Source organism: Clarias gariepinus, chromosome 6, assembly GCF_024256425.1.
Source record: "Clarias gariepinus isolate MV-2021 ecotype Netherlands chromosome 6, CGAR_prim_01v2, whole genome shotgun sequence".
Lineage (NCBI taxonomy): Eukaryota > Metazoa > Chordata > Actinopteri > Siluriformes > Clariidae > Clarias > Clarias gariepinus.
In genome coordinates this window covers 10,341,806-10,363,521 of record NC_071105.1, presented here as the reverse complement: position 1 = coordinate 10,363,521, position 21,716 = coordinate 10,341,806, and the positions used below count along the sequence as shown (strand labels likewise).

The window sequence follows — 21,716 nt, the reverse complement described above, 5'->3', positions numbered from 1 at the left end:
GAAATAGTCACATCAGGTGTCTGAAACAGTTTTGTTAAACAGGATAGAATAGCATGTAAAGCATAAAATGAGTAACAAGAAAGACTGTACTATACGGTGGCAGAGGTTTTCCTGTCCTCAACTTGTGGGGACTTTTTTTTTTATAATTTGTTTAAGAATCAAGTGTTTAAAAATCAATGAGCATCCAAAAGGCAAATCATGTGCACTTAGTTTTGTTTTTGTCGCTGAAGTTGACTATAACATTACATGACATTGTAAAAATCTGCAATATACTGATTTTCTCATTTGTGGCTATTATTGTTGACTGAAATGGATAACTTTCACACTTGTCTTTGCATGTAGGATGTTTGGTCTGCATAAGAAGGTGATCAGTGTGGTCCATAACCTCTTGTCCAGTCATGACTCTGACCCACGCTATGCTGACCCCGAGGTTAAAGCCAGGGTTGCCATGCTCTACCTACCTCTCATTGGCATCGTCATGGAGACCCTGCCCCAGCTCCATGACTTCACAGGTATGATCGTATCGACTCTTCTTGCCAGTGTGTTCAAGCTAGTGCTGTTTAAAGGTATAAAAGATGACATTGTCACAGATACGATTGGTAGGATTATTTCAACCATGTGATTGTGGTTTTTGGTATGTCTTTTTGCAGAGTCTCATAACCAGTGGGGTCGTCTTGGAGTAGATGAACAGGAAACTGAAGGCAATAGCATGATCAGTCAAAGCGTAGCCATGGCAATCGCAGGGACTTCTGTTCCTCAGATGTCACGTCCCAGTAGCTTCCTTCTTAACCCACAGGTAGGTGATTACCTATAACCTTGGGAAACAGCTTGTGAGAGGAGCATTGACTGTATACTATATTATCTGCTTAGGACTAGGATTGTGTGGTCAGACTCAGTAACAGCACCTTGTCTTTGATTATTTTGCTATAACAGCATGTTTTATTCATTTTTATACCAGAGCATTGTGCGGTTCATTTATTAAATAACGTATTTTTTTTCCATTTATAGTAGTGATGGGAAATTTGAATCGTTTTAGGGTTAGTCCACACAAAGCCGGTGCGTTCCCTATCCGACAATTTTTTTTTTTTTTACCTCGTTCTAAAAAAAATTTGCGTACACACGAAACCACTGAAAACGGTGTAGTATATATGCCAGACCAGTATGGGGTGCTGTAATTCTGCCATAGAGATACACAATACACGGAGAAGAAGACTTTGAGCATGCGCATAACCTTCGCGCTGTATACGAACCAAGATGGTGTTGTCCATTATCGCTTGTTGCTCATAACAGTTGCATAGAAACAATAGATTTCGCTGTAATAAAGCTAGCAGGCTTTGTAGCAACACAAACACAATCATGTAGTCCGCCATTATTGTTGTTGCTTTTATGTGTGACGCAGCCGACACGTGATGTGATGACATCAAAAATATACGGATTGGCCGTACACACGAAACCGCAAGGGTGTCGTTTTCAGATTTATCCACTTTGGGACCCGGTTTCAAAAAATAGCGGTTTCAGTCTCCTAAAAAGCTGGATCCGTGTGGACGAAACGCCAATACGATAAAACATTTATACGTATACAGCGAAATGCGTCTCTGTGTGGACAGGCCCTTATTGACGCGTTTTTTTCGTTTATCAAAATGAACGAATCTTTTTTTATTTGTTTTATTTCGTTCTCTTGATCAAAAATAAAAGAAAATGTTGCATTTTCAATAAAAATAAACCCAATATGTCTACATACACAATTTTTGGCTATAGTTCCAGTAATAAAAATATTACAATGCAGCTAAAGACTGCATTATAATAAACAGAATGAGTAGCTCACCTCTCATATCTTCCAGTCTGAGTTATTCGTTCTTTTGAATCTTTTGCACCGTATAGTGTCTATGGGAGTCACATGACAAAATGAACGACTCGGGTTTTGAAAATTTGTTGGAACCGTTCAATTCTGTTTCCTGTTGTACTGCATTGTATAGCGTCTATGGGGGTCACGTGACAAAAGAACGAATGACTTGGAGTAGAAGAGTAATTGAGAAAGAATCGCTCAATTCTGTTTCCTGTACCTAACCTATGGAGGTTTTTCGATGATTTGCGCATGCGTGTCCAGTAGAAAATGAAGGAATCACTCTTTAAGACTATTTGTTTTCCTGAGTCACATTTAAAGCTTTATTCAAAACGAACGAATCGTTCATGAACGACCCATCACTAATTTAAAGTCATACTTGCCTCTGTTGCTTTGTGCTAACACTGGTTACTTGTTGAATAGTGATGATAAACAAATGTTTTATCACAGAACAGTTCAACATATAAACAACTGCATCCAATTTTTAAAGTATGTTTATGTGGAATTTTTGTCAGACAAGTCCCTGTTAATTAGATCTATCTGTAGAAATAACTTTTTGCAAGATGTGCATTCATTTAAACCAATAACGTAATCTTAAAGACTTGATTATTGTCAGAGCTGCTGTATAGGAAATTAATCAACACTTTCTGACCCAGATCAAGAATTCAACAGCACTATTCTCACCTACAATTCTGTATTTTTTCCATTTTAACATGCCAAAAATATATGTGTAATAATTAATAAATTTTCAGCCACTATAGAAAAAAAAATCATACTTTTTCTGCATAATGTCTCACTGTCTCTTTCTTCCCCCCCCCCCCACACACACACACACACACACACTCCCAGGCCACCCGTCAGCATGGCACCTTCTCCCCTGAGTCCAGCCGCAGTCTGCTCATCTGTCTTCTGTGGGTGCTGAAGAACGCAGACGAGTTGGTGCTGCAGAAGTGGTTCACTGACCTGTCTGTATCTCAGCTTAACCGTCTGCTGGACATGCTCTACCTCTGTGTTTCCTGCTTCGAGTACAAGGTCTCAGCAGCAATAAATTACAAAATCTCTGTAACGACACGTTTTATTTAATCAAAAAAATAAAGTTGGGTTGTAATTTTCAGTTTGCATTGTTTTAATACTTAATGATAAATTTTATTAACCATCTTCTTTTTCTGTTCATCCCATCTCATCAAAAAGGCCCATTTTCTATTCATGCAGGGAAAGAAGGCATTTGAGCGCATGAACAGTCTAACCTTTAAGAAGTCTAAAGATATGAAGGCCAAGCTGGAGGAGGCCATCCTCGGCAGTATCGGAGCCAGGCAGGAGATGGTGCGACGCAGTCGAGGACAGTTAGGTTAGTTAGTGCTTGAACGAACGCAATGCTAAGAGGCCTGTTTAATGAGTAATATGCAATCATATCATCTCTAACAAACCTTGAAAAAAAATCCAAGGAGCTGTGACATATTTTTTATTAAGAATTTTTATTAGATTTCACTTTTTAATCTTATATTAGGGCTGTAGTGATAAAAATAACCAACATATTTTCTTGTTTGCATTTTTGGGTCCTGTCATATCGGTAAACATCTAATTTTGTCAAACTGTATTGATTTGTGGTAATGATGCAAGTAAAAAACTGAGCATTTAAAGTCATGAAAACCTTTTTTTTTTTTCTTGAGGAGCTTAAGAAACAATTAAGAAACATTAGAGATATTTCTGAGTAAATTTGGGATAAGCCACTTCATAGCCAGGATTTTTAACACATCATCCTAGTAAACAAAATAAGTGATAGCATGTTAACTTCACACACAGCACAAATATTGAAAGACTTAAGTGAAATATTAATATTCCATTGTTATCCCAACACATTCTGCTTCTGTTTGCACTCCAATAATACAGCTTAATTATGTTCACACAGTGATTTTTGTAAACCTAAAGCTTTACTCTCTTTCAGAGCGTAGTCCATCAGGCAGTGCGTTTGGCAGCCAAGAGAACCTGCGCTGGAGGAAAGACATGACACACTGGCGCCAGAACAGTGAAAAGATGGACAAGTATGATCCTCAAAAAAAGTTATTTTTACTATAAATTACAAATAATTTTTTTCCCACATAACATAATTATAATTAGTCACATTCTATCCACATAATATAAAAAATATATAATAAAATGTGGAGGAAGTTGGTCAAAATAAATTGACACATTATACCACAGCACATAAAGTATTTGATTCATTGAAAATCAAAATCAAAGAATTTTTTAATCAAAGAAAAATTTCTTTAACAGCAGTTGTACAGATAAATAGAGTGGTGAGTCTTCTCACCTTTAAAATCTTTAAAGTGATGCACAGGCTATATTACAAGCCACGTTGCTCAGTTCTGATTGTTTGGTCAGATCGGATTTGCCTGTCATGACTGTTCACTTTTCATAATTGCAAAAGTTTTGTGAACGTGTATCGAAAATGTATCTGATCTATGATCACATACTAAAGTGACTCTGCTCCAATCTAAAAAACATAAGATTTGGGCGTGTAGATAGCCATTAAAAAATCTGATCTGTCACGTTAGTGTTTAAAAATTGTAATTGTCACTTCAGGCTGGTTATGTTAGTTTCTCAAAAAAAAGTTTTTTTGTTTTTTTGCAATCGTTATACTTGTATCATTTAATTGATAACAGAAAAGAACATGGCTTACATTATAAATGAAAAAAATAAATACAGATTAAATTAGATTCAACTTTACAAGGCAACGAACAGTTAGCACCTAACCAAAGGTGCATTTTTGCATTGCAAAATAGTTTGCATATATAAACAATATATAGTAAAGGAGGTAAATACAATAAGTGCAACTGAGCAAATGCCTATAGGTGGGTGCAATAAGGAAGGTATGGTATACAATGATCTATTTCATGATATAAAATGAGAATATGGCATAAATTATAAAATTTTGGTAATTTTGCTGTGGTATATGATTAGTTTTATTCAATCAGGACATGCTGTTATAGAAAAATAGCCTTCTGGGAGGTAGGGTAATCAACCCTGTCACTTTGTATTTCCCTATAACAGCATGCATTGTTATCGGTTATTACTCGTGTAACGGTGGAGATCATTGTTCTGGTTTGTATAAACTATACCTTTATTTAATATATTTATTTATTAATTTATAACCATGTCCCACCTGTGTCCCTATAGTACAAACATTGTGGTCCCTTAACTGTTTTGGTGTGGAATAACTCGTCCACCTTGTTCTTTCATTTACTCTATGTCTAGGGGCCACAGATCAGTCAGGTATTGTACAACTGAAGAGTGATCTAAATAACCTCCCTCTGCTAATCACCCCGAGTATAAGAATCGATCCCTCTTTTATCCTGCCTCCTCGCTCTTCTTGCCTTCTGCTTAAAGTGCTCTGGTTGAAGCTAAGACTGCTGTGTCTTTGTAACTGGTATTGCTCAGTGACTGGGTGTGCCTGTTCACTTGGCAAGGAAATGGGTGGCTGCTTGGGTGATGTGATTGTCATTTTCCACAGTATAGCACACAAATATAAGGAGAGATTTTTCACCTTAATTTCACTAAAAGGCTTTAATTTCAGTAAACGTGCTTCAATGCATCATTAGATTACATTAAATAGTGAAATTCTTATGTGCAGAGAACCAACAACACTTCAGTAGTTCACTTTTAATAATTAGAAAGAGAAAAACCAACAAAAGTAAAATGAATTACTGAAGTACTGAAGTATAAAATATATTTAAAAAAATTAATTAAAATCAAATCAAATCAGCCAAAAACAAAATGTTTGTGTTATAACTTAAATTTCTCACATCTTGTTTTTAATTATTTTGCAATTTGCTAAAATAAGATGTCTGTTTTGTGGGGTCATTCTTTAAATTTGATTTCCTGGTTTGTTTTTTAGAGTCATAATTGTGCGTACCATTGAAAAATTATTAGGTCCTCAGGTAATTTGAAAAGCAATAATCAGAAAGCTATAGCCATGCTTTAATAGAGAAAGAGAAAATTGACCACCTCTAATATTATAGTATATAATGTATAATTATATTATATTATAATATATAATTGTAGTATATAATATATTATATTACAAAGCTAAAGTCTAGATGGTCTAATGAGCAAGCCAGACAGAACGACAACAAAGAATTGGCTCAGCATAAGATGGAAACTTTGAGCAACGAGATTGAGAAAAAAACATCTGGCTGACACAGTATATTACACCCAACCTACAGTATATGTGAATTGATGCATATTGCCTATTTATTCCACCCCATGTGGTGGTAAATTCATAAATCTGATTGGTCAGAATGTTATAATATGTTGGTACTATAAAAACAAGATACAACAGGCCTCTACATTGTGCATACTTTGTAACAATCTAAAGTAAAGCTAAAACGAGTTACATGAGGGTCATAATAACAAAAAGGGAAAGGAGAGACTGTGAGGGAATGAGAGTTTATAGCTGCTATAAATTTAGTGGTAAGAACTCATTTGTTTCGTTAATATTCAGCAAAAAATGATGCTTATAAATAATTTTATATATATATATATATATATATATATAAATAATTATATATATATATATATAAATAATTTTGTATATATATATATATATATATATATATATATATATATAGCTATTGGCAAATTGCTGTGGTGTGAAGTAAATAAAACAAGTTTATTCTTTTATCGGAAAATGATTAATATCTTAATATCCATGTGGTAACAGTAACACCATCTTAATCTAACTTTTTTTTTTCCCTGTAAAAGCATTTCCTTTCATGTTATGTTCATTCCATGATCATGGTTGGAGCTTTTGATTTAGCCTGATTGTTTTCTCAAATTCCTGCGCACATAATTAACTGTTTGTGCGTCCCTCGTGTCTTAATGTGTTATACTCACTGCCGTCTACCTATATTACTAACCCCAAATTACTTACACCCTTAATTACTTAACCCTTAATTACTGTACAAGCCAATGTTAATTACTGGACTTCAAATTCAGCTTCCAGTGTCTAGTATTAGCCTGATTTAATTAATAGATTTAATTAATTAATAATTCTGCAAATCCTTACCCTTGTATCTATGGTCTACCATGGATGTGCTGTGCATCCGTGCGTGCTTTTTCTGGATGCCTCCTGTGCTAGGGTTGCTTGGTTGGGTGCTGGCTCTCTTCTTGCTGTGTTGGGATTTTTGTGCTATTGAAGTATGTGTGTGTAGCTTGTTTTGAATGAGTGGTGTGCTGTGCAGGTTTAAAGAAAGCCCTCAGCGCAGTAGGAGGAGCCAGGAAGCCTTGTTAGATAGGTTTGTAAGCTTAGATAAACCTCATAAACCACCTCCATCCCCTTAGACTCATTGTACAACAATGTACAACAACATTATACAACAATGGAAGATCCCCAAACATATTTTGTATCTGTATTACCCATGCATATTTTTTTTTAAGTACAAGTATGTTTTTAGTGTCAATGGATTCATATATGTACAAAGTGACCTTGAATGCGTTCGCAGGATGATTTTTCATTCAAGGGGTCCTTGGCTTTTTCTTCCAGACACAGCACAAAACAATGCTAAATGTGTTCTGCCTTTTTTCCAGAACCAGGGCAGAGCTGGAACACGAGGCACTAATAGACGGCAATCTGGCAACTGAGGCTAACCTGATCATTCTTGACACTCTGGAAATCATAGTGCAGGTAAATATTAAAAGCACAGAAAGCTAGATTTAGTGTTCCAATTTATTAAGCTGTATTAATTAAAAGTAATGACTACGCTTCGAATAGACCGTTTCTGTGACCGAGTCGAAGGAGAGCATTCTCGGAGGTGTCCTCAAGGTTCTACTTCATAGTATGGCGTGCAACCAGAGCGCCCTCTATCTTCAGCACTGCTTCGCAACACAGAGGGCTCTCGTCTCAAAGGTGAGTACAGGTTTCATGACAAAATGTCTGTGATGATGTAAATGCTGCTATCTGCGTACTACTATTGCTCTGTCGGTTTGTGTGTTGGGTGCGTTTTTTAGTTCCCAGAGCTGCTGTTTGAGGAAGAGACAGAGCAGTGTGCTGATCTTTGTCTGCGTCTGCTGAGGAACTGCAGTAGTAGCATCAGCACCATTAGGTCACACGCCAGCGCCTCACTTTACCTGCTAATGAGACAGAACTTTGAAATCGGAAATGTGCGTTGGACAAGATTTTTTGTTTGGTCTTGAAAAATTATTCAAGCTTGTCTCTGAACCTGGTTTATTAATATCAATTTGTTTGTGTCCTTCAGAATTTTGCCAGAGTAAAAATGCAGGTGACCATGTCTCTGTCATCCTTGGTTGGCACGTCTCAAAACTTTAACGAGGAGTTTCTGAGACGCTCGCTCAAAACAATCCTGACCTATGCGGAGGAGGACCTGGAGCTCCGCGAGACTACATTCCCTGACCAGGTCAGTCCTTAAAGTAAATCTTTTGCTAAAGATTGTAGTACTTTTGGTCAATCAATTTGCAACAACCTGAATAACCTTTTTTTTTTAAACTCTTCCTTGTTAAATACCTGTGGACAAAAGTGTCTTCACAAAGTGGTATAACTAGACAAACAGAAAAACCTTCAAGATCCAAGATTTGTAGCCCAAAAAGTTAACAATAGATATCTGGCACCGTAGTGGGAATCCGCCAAGTGAGAATTTGCACTCAAGAACAAAAAAATGTTTTGGAAATGATTCTCTGAAATTAATTATTACTTTTATTGTGATGTTAAAATTACAATCCAGATGTGCCTCATGAATCATATGCTTTTGTGTGTTTTAGGTTCAGGACCTGGTGTTTAACCTCCATATGATTTTATCAGACACAGTCAAGATGAAGGAACATCAAGAGGATCCTGAGATGCTTATTGATCTGATGTACAGGTCAGATTGCTTTTCATTTTGATATAGAATTTGTTCGGGTTCTTGGAGGAGCTTCAAATTCTAGATTAAATTTTTCATACACAAATTGATCACACTGGTGATAATACGAATGTTAAAACATGTATGTGTAACAGAATAGCCAAGGGGTATCAGACCTCTCCGGATTTAAGGCTGACCTGGCTACAGAACATGGCAGGGAAGCACTCGGAGAGGAATAACCACGCGGAGGCGGCACAGTGTCTGGTCCACAGCGCCGCCCTGGTGGCTGAATATCTCAGCATGCTGGAAGATCGCAAGTACCTGCCTGTGGGCTGCGTCACCTTCCAGGTATTAAATCTGACCTGAGAGGTTTTTGTTAGTCATGGCGGTTTTCTTCAAATAAATTGTTTTAGTAGTGGCTTTTCCTCTGTTCTGTGACAGAATATCTCCTCCAACGTCCTGGAGGAATCTGCTGTATCTGATGATGTCGTGTCTCCGGATGAGGAGGGTATCTGTTCAGGGAAATATTTTACTGAGGGTGGTCTGGTGGGGCTGTTGGAGCAGGCTGCTGCCTCCTTCTCTATGGTGAGGGAGTGCATTTGACAAAGTGAACTCTTAGTCTCTCATTTTTATTTATTTATTTTTTTTCTGCTGCCAGGACATGTTTATATGCAGTACTGTAAGAACTTGTAATGAAAAATGTAATTGCAGCAGGGCTGAAGAGGAAATGTTTATTTTTAAATGATACATTGATAAAGATCATGATGAACTTCCTTGCTTGTTAACCAACCTGTATTCTTTATCCCCTGTTGTGTTAACTCTGTCTTACGTATCGTTAAATAATGACCTTGTTTTCACTCCCGGTCTGCAGGCTGGCATGTACGAGGCCGTGAATGAAGTCTACAAGGTGCTCATCCCTATTCATGAAGCTAATAGGGATGCCAAAAAGCTGGCCACCATTCATGGTAAACTTCAAGAGGCCTTTGGCAAAATTGTGCACCAGGTAAATGCTCACGCCGCTCGGTAGCAGTGCTGACCTCTCGGAGTCGAGTCATTGTCCTAGTTGGTTATTTCAGTTTAAAACAACAGGACTTTGCTTTCAAATATCATCAAAAACATCTCAGCAAAGTCAAAGTAGAAATGGAGTTGTGTTTATTTGGTTGTATGTACACTTTTGTGCTTGCAGACGTGTTCGTGCCGTCATGTACACGATGTCTTGCATGGTACAGGGTGCATAAATGTTTTTATAGTAGTTGACTTGGGTGTGTTTTTATGTGTAGGGCTATTGCAACTTGTATACTTTTTAAACAGGGCAGATGTTCATTCATGCATGTAGATGTACTGTAAACACATTCACATGGCTGCCTCTTTTACCAACACACATGTTAACACAATCATTGTCGGCCCTATGCAAGGGACTTTGCATGTGTTGGGACAGAATCATGGTTTTTGAGAAAATGGAGGTCTTGCATGCCAATGAGCAACAATTACGGGGTATAAATGGAGTGTAGTACAAAAGGGGTGGACAAATGCATTAACTAATCCACTCAGGAAGGGAAAACTCCAGCCTTTCTGCTTTGATTTGATTGCCCAGAAAGTAGTATAAAAAGTGGATACTGTGTGAAATATAAACAAGAAATGTACAGATTATAAATTATAGTTTTTATTCTCTACTGGTAATATAGAACATTATCTAGTTGTTCATCAAGTTGTTGCACATTATAAGTTGTTAGCGAACATGTAATTTCATGCAACGTTCCTTTTTGTTTCACAATTACAAACCTTGTTTGAGCCTGTTTAGCTTTTTGTCTATAAATTTTTCACCTTGAGGTGAGGTATTGTGCATAATAAACTTTGCACTGTAGAAAAACATATTTAATGACCTTTTGGTTTTATCCTCTTTCTTAACATTATTTTTAACCTGTTTTATATGACACTTCACTTCAGACCTATTTACACTTTACAGGTCTAGTACTATAGTAAATGTCACTGGATATTGTGGCAGTGATGCATAAAGTTTAAAACCTTGAATACGCAAGCATCTTACAAACCGGAGTTTTCACTGTCAGGAAGTAGGGTTTATTTACTTTCTGGGCAACTGTAAAGAAGAAGGAAGGGAAAAATTGGTTTGGACAGACTAGTGATATTTGTCCACCCTTGAGTACTGCATGCAGCGTTCTGAAGGTCCTATGGGAAAGAATAATGGTTTCCCATAGTGCTGGGGAAAGTCCTGCTGAGCTTATAGAGGGTGTGACTGTGACCTGAGTGTGTGTGTGTGTGTTGATTTGTCCTATATTCTTTCTGTCACACAGAGCACTGGCTGGGAGGTAGGTGGTGAACCTCATGCTTAATGCTTGACCCACATGTGCAAGTGGTGGGCATTGATCCTAGCTCTCTCTGCTGTGAAATCGATCCATTAACCTTTTTTTATTGACTTTTTGTACTCAGTCCATCCTTTCATCTGTCAGTCTGTGGCGTGCAACCATGCCACACTTTCTTTCTTTTTTTCTCTCACTCCTTGTTTTCTGAACAGAAGCAGTGTTAACATTGCTTGTTTCGGCAGGCCACATGCATGAGAGCCAGCGTGTGACACTAATGACGAGCTGTCCAGTGAATGCGTCACTTCATTTGCCTCATCTCTCTCCCTTATTCTTTCTGTCTTTCATCAGCACTGGCATCGATGTGACCTCACTACAGTCATCCTAAAGCACAGGGTTCGATTTATACCAGCTATGCGACAATGAAAAAATTAGGAATGATTATAAAATTAAAAAAACAAACACCACCCCCCAAAAAAAAGTATAAAAAAAAAATAATAATAATAATTTCCTGTGGAATAATGTCACCACAAAGATTAAAAGAATTTTTTTTTTTGGTCTTTTCACTGACCTTGCTTAATTTAGAACTAAATCGACCCCTGAGTATTGATTTTTGTGTGAATTGCAATTAATCCATCACTTCTGTCATGGTCCTCTGCATGACTTTTTGAGACTTTGGCACGATGCTGTCTCCTCACTTAACAGGATGTTGGACGTTCCTGATTTCCATCCCATACTCACTCAGCCCTTCCTGCTTGTTTTTTTCCCTTGATTTCTCCCTCCATCCTGCATGTGTCCTGTTTTTTTTTTGTTTGTTTTTTTGCATTCTCCATTTTTAAAGTATTAGTTTTAAGTGTTGTTGCATTTAGTTTTTTATTTATCTTTCCAAGAAGTTCATGGTTCCCTGATTAAAATATGTTCTGTTTTCTCCTTTTTTATCCCCTCCCCGGTTGCTGATCCCTCCTCTTCCCATTTTAATTATGTCTTGTGGTAAGTTGCTAGTTTGAGGCTTTATTTCTGTTGCTTTAATAGCGTGACAGATATATGTGCATATATGTGATTGGCAGAAGCAGAGTAAATACCCTGGAATTTTTTTTTTAATGTTTCTGCAGTATATAGTTCACTGTATGAATTTTTAAAAACTGCAGATCTGAAACGATGATCTTGCTTTGTTACATTGGCTCATTAACCAACATTATTGCAATACTATTGCATGATTGCCTTGACCAGTGCTGTTCAAATCCAGTTCTGGAGGACCTGTGTCCAGCACAGTTTGTTATTAACCAAAACGTAAAAACATCCACTAAACCTGGCAATGAACAGATGAAGTTGAAACAGCTGTTTTTGTTTGAACAAAAAAGTCACCATAATGTTTTGGATGCTGGCCCTCCGGTACTGGATTTGAACAGCCCAGGCCTCAACATTTCCACATAGTTTTTGGTAAAACATAGTACTTTTGCAAATGTCTTGAGACACCCATAATTTCTTCATATTTCCCTTCTAAAAAGCCAGAATTTCTTGTATTTTTAAAGTAGCCTTGAATAGTTTTTCAGGTTTTCTAAAGCAACGTCTTTTTTGTATCTTATTTTTGGCAAGTTTTTTTGCTTTAATTTTCAGTCCAGTTCCTGTTCCTGACCAGTTTCAGAGGAAACTGAGGGTTTTTGTTTGGGCTACACAGTGACCTATGCATCATTTAAGCATGAAAAAAACATCTAACTTAAGGCATGAACCAGTGAGAAACAGGTGCAGATGATGACAGATGATCAGGCCAGTGATTAGTATACTGGTGATGCTAAATGCTGAATTGAGAGGAAAATGAGGTTGCTGCTGTGTTTGTTATATAAACAATGTTTAAATTGTATCATTCTGAACTTTGCGCCTGTCACAGGAAAACATTTATTTGTATTTATTAACTTTAATTTACATAATTTTATTTAATATGAAGAAATGAGGGGTGACTTAAGACTTAAGCACAGTACTGTATATTTATCATGTGTTTTGCACTGGAAATCTGTAACACCTAAGCATGCTGTCCCAATGAATTGCTCCCCCATATCTGTCCTATCCAGGATCACTTCTGATACAGTCTGAAGGTTCAGTTCCCATGAACCATCTCTTACAGCCTATAGTAATCTACCATTAGACCTCTCTATTTCCATATCCTTGTACTGGCACTTAGTGCACTCTGAATGTATCACTGGTTTACATGTTACTCTAATAGCCATATTCTGAGGGTTAGGTTCCCCTAACTGTTCTCTATAGGTGTATGTGCTGGACTAGAAAACTTTAAAACAACTTTAAAACAACCGTTTTAAAGTTGATCTAATTGTATGGTATTATAATGAAGGTGTACTGCTATATGAAATCAAGTTCCGTTGTTTAGGCAGTGTTGGAAAAAATATAGAATTTAGTTAGGGAAAAATGTTTAAAAGTCTATACAGACGGATAAGCTTTGGTTTTTACCTTAAGCACAATATGTTTAGCAAATTTTCTAAGGGAGTAATGGCACTAATTGCTCACTGTATTTTAATATGGTTTAAAGATAAACATGCTATGAAACTAGCTTTTTTTTTTAAGTAACACAGGCTAGCTTAAATCTTTAACTTTTGATGAACAAATCTCCTTTCTACTGCCTTTGATATTTTCTTATGATACAGTATACAGGTCTATACTGTACTAATTGATTTGCTGTGTGTGGCTGCCTTACTGTGCTTACTGATCCTTATTCCATATTATAAGATAAAATTAACTCGGTCAACATTTATAATCATTCATTGACAGACTGCATTTATTCATCTTTGCATGTTTATTAGGTCTGATAAACTTTGCTGTCAAGTCAACATGAAATCCCTCCATTCGAGGTCACTTTACATTGACCATGGCACAGGGGCTAGTTACACTCCAGCTTAAAATATTATCAAAATTAAAGTTTAGTGATATATGAATTGCAAATGAGTTAATGACTGTGTCTGTTATAGGTGTATTGATGGAATTGTACAACGCTGATTGATTTCTTTGTGCTGAATTTCTCGCAGGATGGAAAGCGCATGTTTGGCACTTACTTCAGAGTGGGATTTTATGGTTCTAAATTTGGTGACCTGGATGAACAGGAGTTTGTGTACAAAGAGCCTGCCATCACCAAGCTGGCAGAAATCTCACATCGGCTTGAGGTATAAGATTGCTGGAAACTTTTACATCTGTGTCTGTGCATTCCCCTAGGTTTACTAACTTGCAGTTTCCTGAGATGTGGCTGGAGGTAGAACTTTTTACCAGCTGTTATGTATACTGACGATCTATGCATACAAATATGATTTATTAAGTATTTAGTAATAATCACAGTTTATATGCGAGGGGAGTTCAAGTCAAACTGAGACTCATGACATTTCTCATGAATGAAACCAGAAAACCAATTGACAGTACATTGATGATTGTTAGCCGCAATAGTGGATGTGAATGGTGCAGACGTTTGCAGCGATGCAGTAAGTATTTTGTAGTAGGTAATTGACAGATAACTTGTTGCCAACTTGCGGGAGAGCCACATATATCTGTTTCAACTGTACACCCAATTGTTCCAAAAAAAATCACTAGCACATTACAGGAACTCGTCTGGGAGTTAATGCTACATCCCCCACAAATTTTTGACACATGGTTGGGCCATTGAAGGAGTTCCTAGGAGGCCAGCGTTCAGACGTGAAGCAGGCAGTCTGAGCACTGCTCCGGTGTACTGAGAAAAATCCAAGCACTAGCGAAACACTGAAATAAGTGCATTACTGTGGCAGAGGATTATATAGAGGAATAAAGATTTGTTTTTGCTCCCATAACGTAATCAAAATTCCTGGTTTGACTTGAACGCCCCTTGTATAATAAAAATGCATGTTTATAATATTTACAGATATTTGCACTTTTATAAAACCAGAAAATTTAATTATGAAAAATGAATGCTCCATGGCTCACCGTGTTGAACGCCGCTATGCTTTTGGAGTAAAATAGGTTTTAATCTTGTGAAAAACAGTACAGAGCCAGAGTAACCAGACAAACTTGAGCATTTGCTAACATTTGTATATGGAATGCAGGGTTTTTGTGCACTTTTGTTCATCAACTCATAGTAGTGAATCTCAGTTGGATGGAACACCCAAGGTGAAATATGTGCTTTTGAATACATCCCCTGAGCTTGATACGCTTCAGTCGTGTACAGTACATGATTCTAGTTCTATCGTTACATACAGGAAATCTTTAAATGTTCAAATATAAAGGACCCATGTTCCATCTTTCCTACTTTGATGTATACCTAGCTAGTGTTTTATTCTCGGTATAGTGCGCCGTTGTGTTACACTGTCACATGCTTTCTTTCTTTAGGGTTTCTATGGGGAGAGGTTTGGGGAAGATCAAGTTGAAGTCATTAAAGACTCGAATCCCGTGGACAAATGTAAACTGGATCCAAATAAGGTATGTGGTATTAGTAGCATTATTAAACAGCTTTAGTGGGAATGTTTGCATCCCGATAGGGTTTAATGTGTTTTTAACTACTGAACAGCTTTTCATAGCTGTCCTGATAACACTTACATAAGTGTGCTACAGCTGGCCTAGCTGTCAAATCCAATTCAAGTGTAGTGGCTGAGTCAAAACCTTGACTTTGGTTCTTGTGAAACTTCTTTGATTTTAGCATGTTTTGTATTTTGTATTCTTTGCACTTAAATTATAAAAAAAGAGGTATAGTTTTCACCTGGAAATTATTATACACACTTTTTGTACTTCATGTGTGTGCTTATGTAATATCCACAAGAATTGCCATCCTTCAAAGTTTCATTTTGACAAATAGTTTTGAGAATACTATATATATATATATATATATATATATATATATTTTTTTTTTTTTTTGTGTGTGTGGATTAATTTTATCATATCATATAAATGCCAATAATTCTTGAGTGCATGGTGTATTTGTACCTACCCACATAAACCACATACTAAGTGACTGATTTGTGTTTTATAGGCTTTTATTCAGATCACTTACGTGGAACCGTACTTCGACACATACGAGATGAAGGACCGCATCACGTATTTCGACAAGAACTACAACCTGCGCCGCTTCGTTTACTGCACGCCATTCACGCTAGATGGCCGCGCGCACGGGGACCTGCACGAGCAGTACAAACGCAAGACCATTCTCACCACAAGCCACGCTTTTCCCTACATCAAAACCCGCATCAACATCATTCACAAGGAGGAGGTAGAGTCCAGCTCCTGCTGTCTACCCCACAGTACCCCGTCACCCTTAGCTTTGTGTATAATTTCTTCTCTTTTTTTTTTTGTGCTCAGATCATCTCTATGCCCATTGAGGTGGCCATTGAGGACATGCAAAAGAAGACACAGGAACTGGCCTTCGCCACTCACCAGGATCCAGCCGATGCCAAGATGTTACAAATGGTGCTGCAAGGATCTGTGGGCACCACTGTCAACCAGGTAAATAAACACACAGGGTGTTCAAGTCAAACTGAGACTTTTGATACACAACAGCTCGACACTAATGCATTTATCCCAGCGTTTCACTAGTACTTGGATACTATCAATGTCGAAAAGGTGTTTATTCAGTGATTGGACTGCCTGTCTGATTCACACCTGGAACTCCTTTAATGGCTCAAAAATATGGAGGAAGGTCAGGACTGGGGGATGTGCCGATAGCTCACAGCCGAGTCCCTGTAATGTGCAAATGGTGTTCATGAATGATTGTGTTTACAGTTCCCACGCATGTAGGTGACGAGGATCAGGCGTTCCACTTGCTGAATGGTCACAGCAACGTCTGCATAGGGCTCATAGCTGCCAGCGATTTAAATGTTTCGTTAAGGCTGAGTCTCTTATCACAGTACCATGCTTCAAGTCTTTTTTATAAATCACGGTTTTACACCTTCATTCACAAGAAGTTTCATCACAGGTCCCAGTTTGACCCAAACGAGCACATAGAATCAGTGATTTTTCCTTCCAGTAGAAACAGTATATGTTTAGAACGCTCTACCAGCAGGGTACCTCCTGGACTTTTGGTTCTGTAGTAAAGGCTATCTTGATCATTGTAGATTACATTTCACTCGTTTGGAGCAGATTCTGTCAGGATGTGCAGTTATTGGTAAAAATAATCAGCTTTAGGGTAAAGCAGTCACTCATTTTGGGTCGAATCGCACACGTTGTCCATTTTCCTGTGACAGTACACCTGTCGTGTTTTTTTCTTAACTGAGTACTATCTGTCTTTGTGCACCTTCTCTCCAGGGGCCACTTGAGGTCGCTCAGGTCTTCCTGTCTGAAATTCCAAGTGATCCTAAACACTACAGACATCACAACAAGCTGAGACTCTGCTTTAAAGACTTCACCAAACGGTACAAAGACTAATCATCAAACTTTATCCGAATGCATCAGTTCCTTATAGTGTAACTGGATCTAATGTAACCCCATCATTTGGTCTGATCGTTATTAGATGCGAAGATGCCCTGCGCAAGAATAAAAGTTTAATAGGTCCTGACCAAAAGGAATACCAGCGGGAGCTGGAAAGGAATTACCACAGACTGAAGGAGGCTCTTCAGCCGCTGATTAACAGGAAAATCCCGCAGCTCTACAAACCTGTGCTGCAGGTCAACTCTCACAGGTGAGAGAACGAACTTTAGAATATTTAAGACTTGTTAAAAAATGCAGGAAGTGTAATAGATTGTTGAAGAGAGAATGCTTCTTTGAATGAATTCTGGATACACTTTTATCCAGAGCAACTTATAAAAGTGATTCATATTAACAAAGAGCGTTTGTGTGCAGATAATTGAAAAAAAAAAAGAGGTTGTATCCCAAGTCGGGGTAAAGTCTGTCTTTAAGCACAAAACTAGCAAGATGTTGCTAAACAGAAGTGTGTTGTATTGATTGAGTCTAACATCTACAGGAAACATTACATTAATAATTTAGCAGTTGATTTCAAACTAGATGTGAAAGAAGAATCAGATGTAATCAGATGTAGCATGTTATGGAGAACTTACTGTCAGGCAGAAACCATTGTGTGTGGCAGCCTGGGAAAACCATTCATATGCTTCAGTTTTCTACTGTATTGATCTTTTGCAAACGTGTGAGTCGGCCTCACTGGTTTCAATGAATCAGTCCGGATAATAGAAAATGTCTGTCCTGTAAAGCTGTCCTGATGGTAAATAATCCAAATTTCGGAAAATCCTCAACAAAAAACTGTTCACAGTCCTAGAGCCACTTAGCTCTGAGACAAAATGCCCTCCGGAATTCCGCTCTGGATTTAAAGACAGCACTGTTACATTTAAAGTGTGGAGAAAGTGGATGGGTATGCATTACATTGTATATTTGCGTCAAAGGCATATAAGACTCAACTTGTCGGACTTAGGAACAAATCAGTCTTATGAACAAGTTCCGCTCTAGGAGCACGCTTGTAAGTTTGATTTGTTCTTAAGTCAGACAAAGTGAGGATTTTCCAGTCAGGAACTACCTGTAAAAATGTGTCATACCTCCTGGATTTGGCAGCTCATTCGGTGTTTGTTACAAATTAGACAAATGTGCAGGTAACACTAACTTGTACTGACATTTCAAGCTTTGCAACGTAACAGCTAACTATAAGTTGCTAGGTTGAATCCCGAACAGCATAAAATGGAAAGCTAGTGCACTATGTGCAGTGTACAATCCCATGTTCCACCTTGTTTAGGCCTTAGAGAGGGATTAGGGATTTATCCATGTGTTAAGCTAGTTAGTACATGGTTTAGACACAATTCAGAACCACTGAGAAGTAATTACTACAGAGACAAAGTATTAAGATGCACTATCAGATGTGTTTTCTTACTGGGTTTTGGGACTGTATACAATAAGTAACGTCTCTCTTGCCACCCAGAAATAGGACCGTGGTGGACAGAGACGTCATGACGTGCTTTGGCAGACTACAGGTGTTCCTGAACTAGTTAGTGTAAATGTTTAGTTGGTGTTTATTTAAAGTATGGATTCCTCCAGATGGATATTTTATTTCTGTTTATAACTGTTTAAGGTTACAATGGGAAATAAGTTCTCACTTTTGAAAACTCTCACAAGTTCTCAATAGTGATTGATGATCAGCGTCATCGATCACCATCTGTCTGAACACCCAAAGGTTGAATTTGCAGTATTTAAATACAAACCTCAACTCTTAATCTCTTTGCGATTAATTTTTGGAGAAATAATGACTGATTAATTCAGTTCTCTTGGCTAAATTTTCTTGTTCTTGTCTTTTTATTAGGTCATTTAAACATTTATCAAATGTTGTCCACTGTACGAATCGTGTTTGTCTGTGGAAATCACTCTTGGCTAGCAAGGTATTTTTATCTGTAGATTATTAGACTTCTGTGTTTTGCTAAACTCGCTCTTACACAACATGAACCTGGTAGGCAAAAGGCCAAGGCGAAGTTAGAAGATAGCCTAAATAGGTTTTGTTCCATTATATTTGAGGTATATTTTATTGGCAGCAAAACTTACTTTTTTCTCGATATTAGCCACAGAAACAAAAGAATGGTTTTCCCAGACCGCTACACACGTTATTTTCCTAGCAAGTGTTTCCATTGCATTAGTCAAACATGCTTTTATTTATTTATTTTTTTTCAAGAACATAGTTGGAATGGCATCACTAGCTTTTTTTTTTTCTTTTTCAGTTGACTTTTTGTGCCATGAATCTCCTGACCATGTCGCTTAATTAATCTAGCTGGTACCTGGACTCTTGACTTGATAAAAGCAGATATTTACATAAGTAGTCACTAACATGTACATTACATTTCTGATTATTTTTTCTTTTGCTAACTCGCCAAGCAGCAAACGGACAGCTTGACAAGGTAGAACTTCCAAATTAACTCTTGTTTTTGCAGGAATCTCAGTGGCAATTATGATTTTATATACAGGGTGTCCTAAAAAAAATTACATTATTTGAGATATGAATATCCGAGTAACTACATATCCTAGGCAAACGAAATTAAATAGGCTTCATGTTGAAAAATATTTGAAACTTTTAACAACATATTCAAACAGATATAGATTTTATAACTGATTTCACAAAGCTTCACACATGTTCAATATGCGCACGCTCAGATAGGTATTGAGTCAGTGGCTTCTGCCAAACACACTGTAGCATATCTTGCATAACATTCTCTGCTGAAGTTCTCTAAGATTGTAGAAAGAGGGGAGATAAAGACCAGTCCTTTCACCTACTGTGGCCCCATAGAAAAAATCAAGGTGTCTAAGTGAACGTGGTGGTCATTTCAACAGCACAATGTTTTTAACCAACATCACTGTTAAAACATCTTGTTAAAAAATTTGAGATAATTTTATAGTCTAACAACCAATTCTTGTTAGAATGATCACAAATTTTAACATGTTTCGCTACAAAATTGTCAATTTTTCTGGGACACCCTATATAGACATAAAGCACTGTTTAATAACACAAGCCTGTACAGATCAGATTTCTCATAATCTCCTTTTTTTTTCCCCCTCCAGGGACTCCTTTAGCAGAATGAGTCTCCGTAAGCTTGACATGTGAGGAAGACCAGATGTGATGAGGAAAAAGCTTGGCATTTTATTTATTTGCTTGTAAATATTTAACTCTTCTTGGGTGGGGTGGGAGAAAAAAAAAAAAAAATCAGTGTTTTTGCCAGAATGGATAAAGCTAAAAATAAGTGTTATGGTAGTGTCATTCCACTTTTGTACGGGTTTACAAAAACGACCTGTTCCACCCTTTTCAGCCTGTATCAAAACTCTAATATTGTGTGCACTTTTTTTTTTAAACAGTGTGTCCTCAAGCAGTTTATCACAAATGGTACGATTTTGACAGTTTACTATTTAATCTGAATGAAAAGCAAGCGCAAAAAAAAAGTACCATTATTTATCATGGATTTTTTTCACATTTTTTTTTACATTTGTTTAAAGTTATTGAAATGTTTTAAACATTTGAATAATTTTATGTAGCTTTTGTTTACCTTGAATATTTTACTAAATAAATATTTTAATGCATAATGTCAAACAGATTGGTTAATTGATGATAAGCATACAAGTTCATGTTTAATATTCTATTGTTTATTGGGTGTATAAGAATCTACAAAAAGGCACAAAAATAGAAAGGTCAAAGGAATTTACACACATACGTACTGTGTTTTGCCCCGGGATCTGATCTAACTGCCTTTCCTGTAGTCACATACAACTTCTCCATAAGGGTGGGAAGTAGTAGTAAAGTCTTTACATATTGTTTCTAGTTACTGGTTTTATCTTTGATGTGAATAGAAGAGATCAGACACTGATTGTGCTTCACCTCTATTCTCTTACTATTTACTCATCCCGACATCTCACTCAAACTGGAGCTTATTTAAGAAAAACGATCCACTGAATACACTACTTCTGAAGAACAAGGCGCAAAGAACTGGTGAAGTTCTTACTGGAATGCAGGCCAATAGGATAAAATTCATAAAAATACAGTCCTCTATTGAATCTGAACAAACCCTGAACTTCTGAAGCTCATGTCTGTGTGCAAATGGCTCGTCTCTAGGTTTCTTCACTTTGGTTCTAACGGAAAACACTGTCATATTGAGACTAAACATTACTCTCTACAGTGTATTTACACCCAGTCCTCCTGTGAATAATTTGAAGCTGTACATCAGGAATAAAAATATATATATATAGGGTATATATATATATATATATATACAC

At 37.2% G+C, this 21,716-nt stretch overlaps 1 protein-coding gene across 19 annotated transcripts in view; it reads left to right on the top strand.

Moving 5' to 3' along the window:
• dock7 (dedicator of cytokinesis 7) overlaps positions 1 to 21,031 on the top strand; it is a 63,491-nt gene extending 42,460 nt beyond the window's left edge. For 5 of the 19 annotated variants that reach the window (XM_053499526.1, XM_053499525.1, XM_053499521.1 and 2 more), the window contains 23 exons: positions 343 to 512; positions 651 to 796; positions 2,693 to 2,875; positions 3,035 to 3,191; positions 3,789 to 3,885; positions 5,099 to 5,116; positions 7,084 to 7,137; positions 7,430 to 7,526; positions 7,614 to 7,748; positions 7,850 to 8,002; positions 8,098 to 8,256; positions 8,618 to 8,718; positions 8,853 to 9,045; positions 9,139 to 9,282; positions 9,569 to 9,700; positions 11,010 to 11,024; positions 14,060 to 14,185; positions 15,372 to 15,461; positions 16,009 to 16,245; positions 16,335 to 16,478; positions 17,277 to 17,383; positions 17,482 to 17,649; positions 20,514 to 21,030. In XM_053499526.1, the coding sequence (XP_053355501.1) occupies positions 343 to 512; positions 651 to 796; positions 2,693 to 2,875; positions 3,035 to 3,191; positions 3,789 to 3,885; positions 5,099 to 5,116; positions 7,084 to 7,137; positions 7,430 to 7,526; positions 7,614 to 7,748; positions 7,850 to 8,002; positions 8,098 to 8,256; positions 8,618 to 8,718; positions 8,853 to 9,045; positions 9,139 to 9,282; positions 9,569 to 9,700; positions 11,010 to 11,024; positions 14,060 to 14,185; positions 15,372 to 15,461; positions 16,009 to 16,245; positions 16,335 to 16,478; positions 17,277 to 17,383; positions 17,482 to 17,649; positions 20,514 to 20,556 (2,869 nt within the window). In that variant the 3' untranslated portion in view covers positions 20,557 to 21,030. Of the gene's footprint in view, positions 1 to 342; positions 513 to 650; positions 797 to 2,692; positions 2,876 to 3,034; positions 3,192 to 3,788; positions 3,886 to 5,098; positions 5,117 to 7,083; positions 7,138 to 7,429; positions 7,527 to 7,613; positions 7,749 to 7,849; positions 8,003 to 8,097; positions 8,257 to 8,617; positions 8,719 to 8,852; positions 9,046 to 9,138; positions 9,283 to 9,568; positions 9,701 to 11,009; positions 11,025 to 14,050; positions 14,186 to 15,371; positions 15,462 to 16,008; positions 16,246 to 16,334; positions 16,479 to 17,276; positions 17,384 to 17,481; positions 17,650 to 19,835; positions 19,856 to 20,513 lie in introns of all 19 variants that reach the window. The other 14 variants (XM_053499531.1, XM_053499527.1, XM_053499522.1 and 11 more) reach the window with 8 other exon arrangements.
• Positions 21,032 to 21,716: the final 685 nt, after the last annotated feature.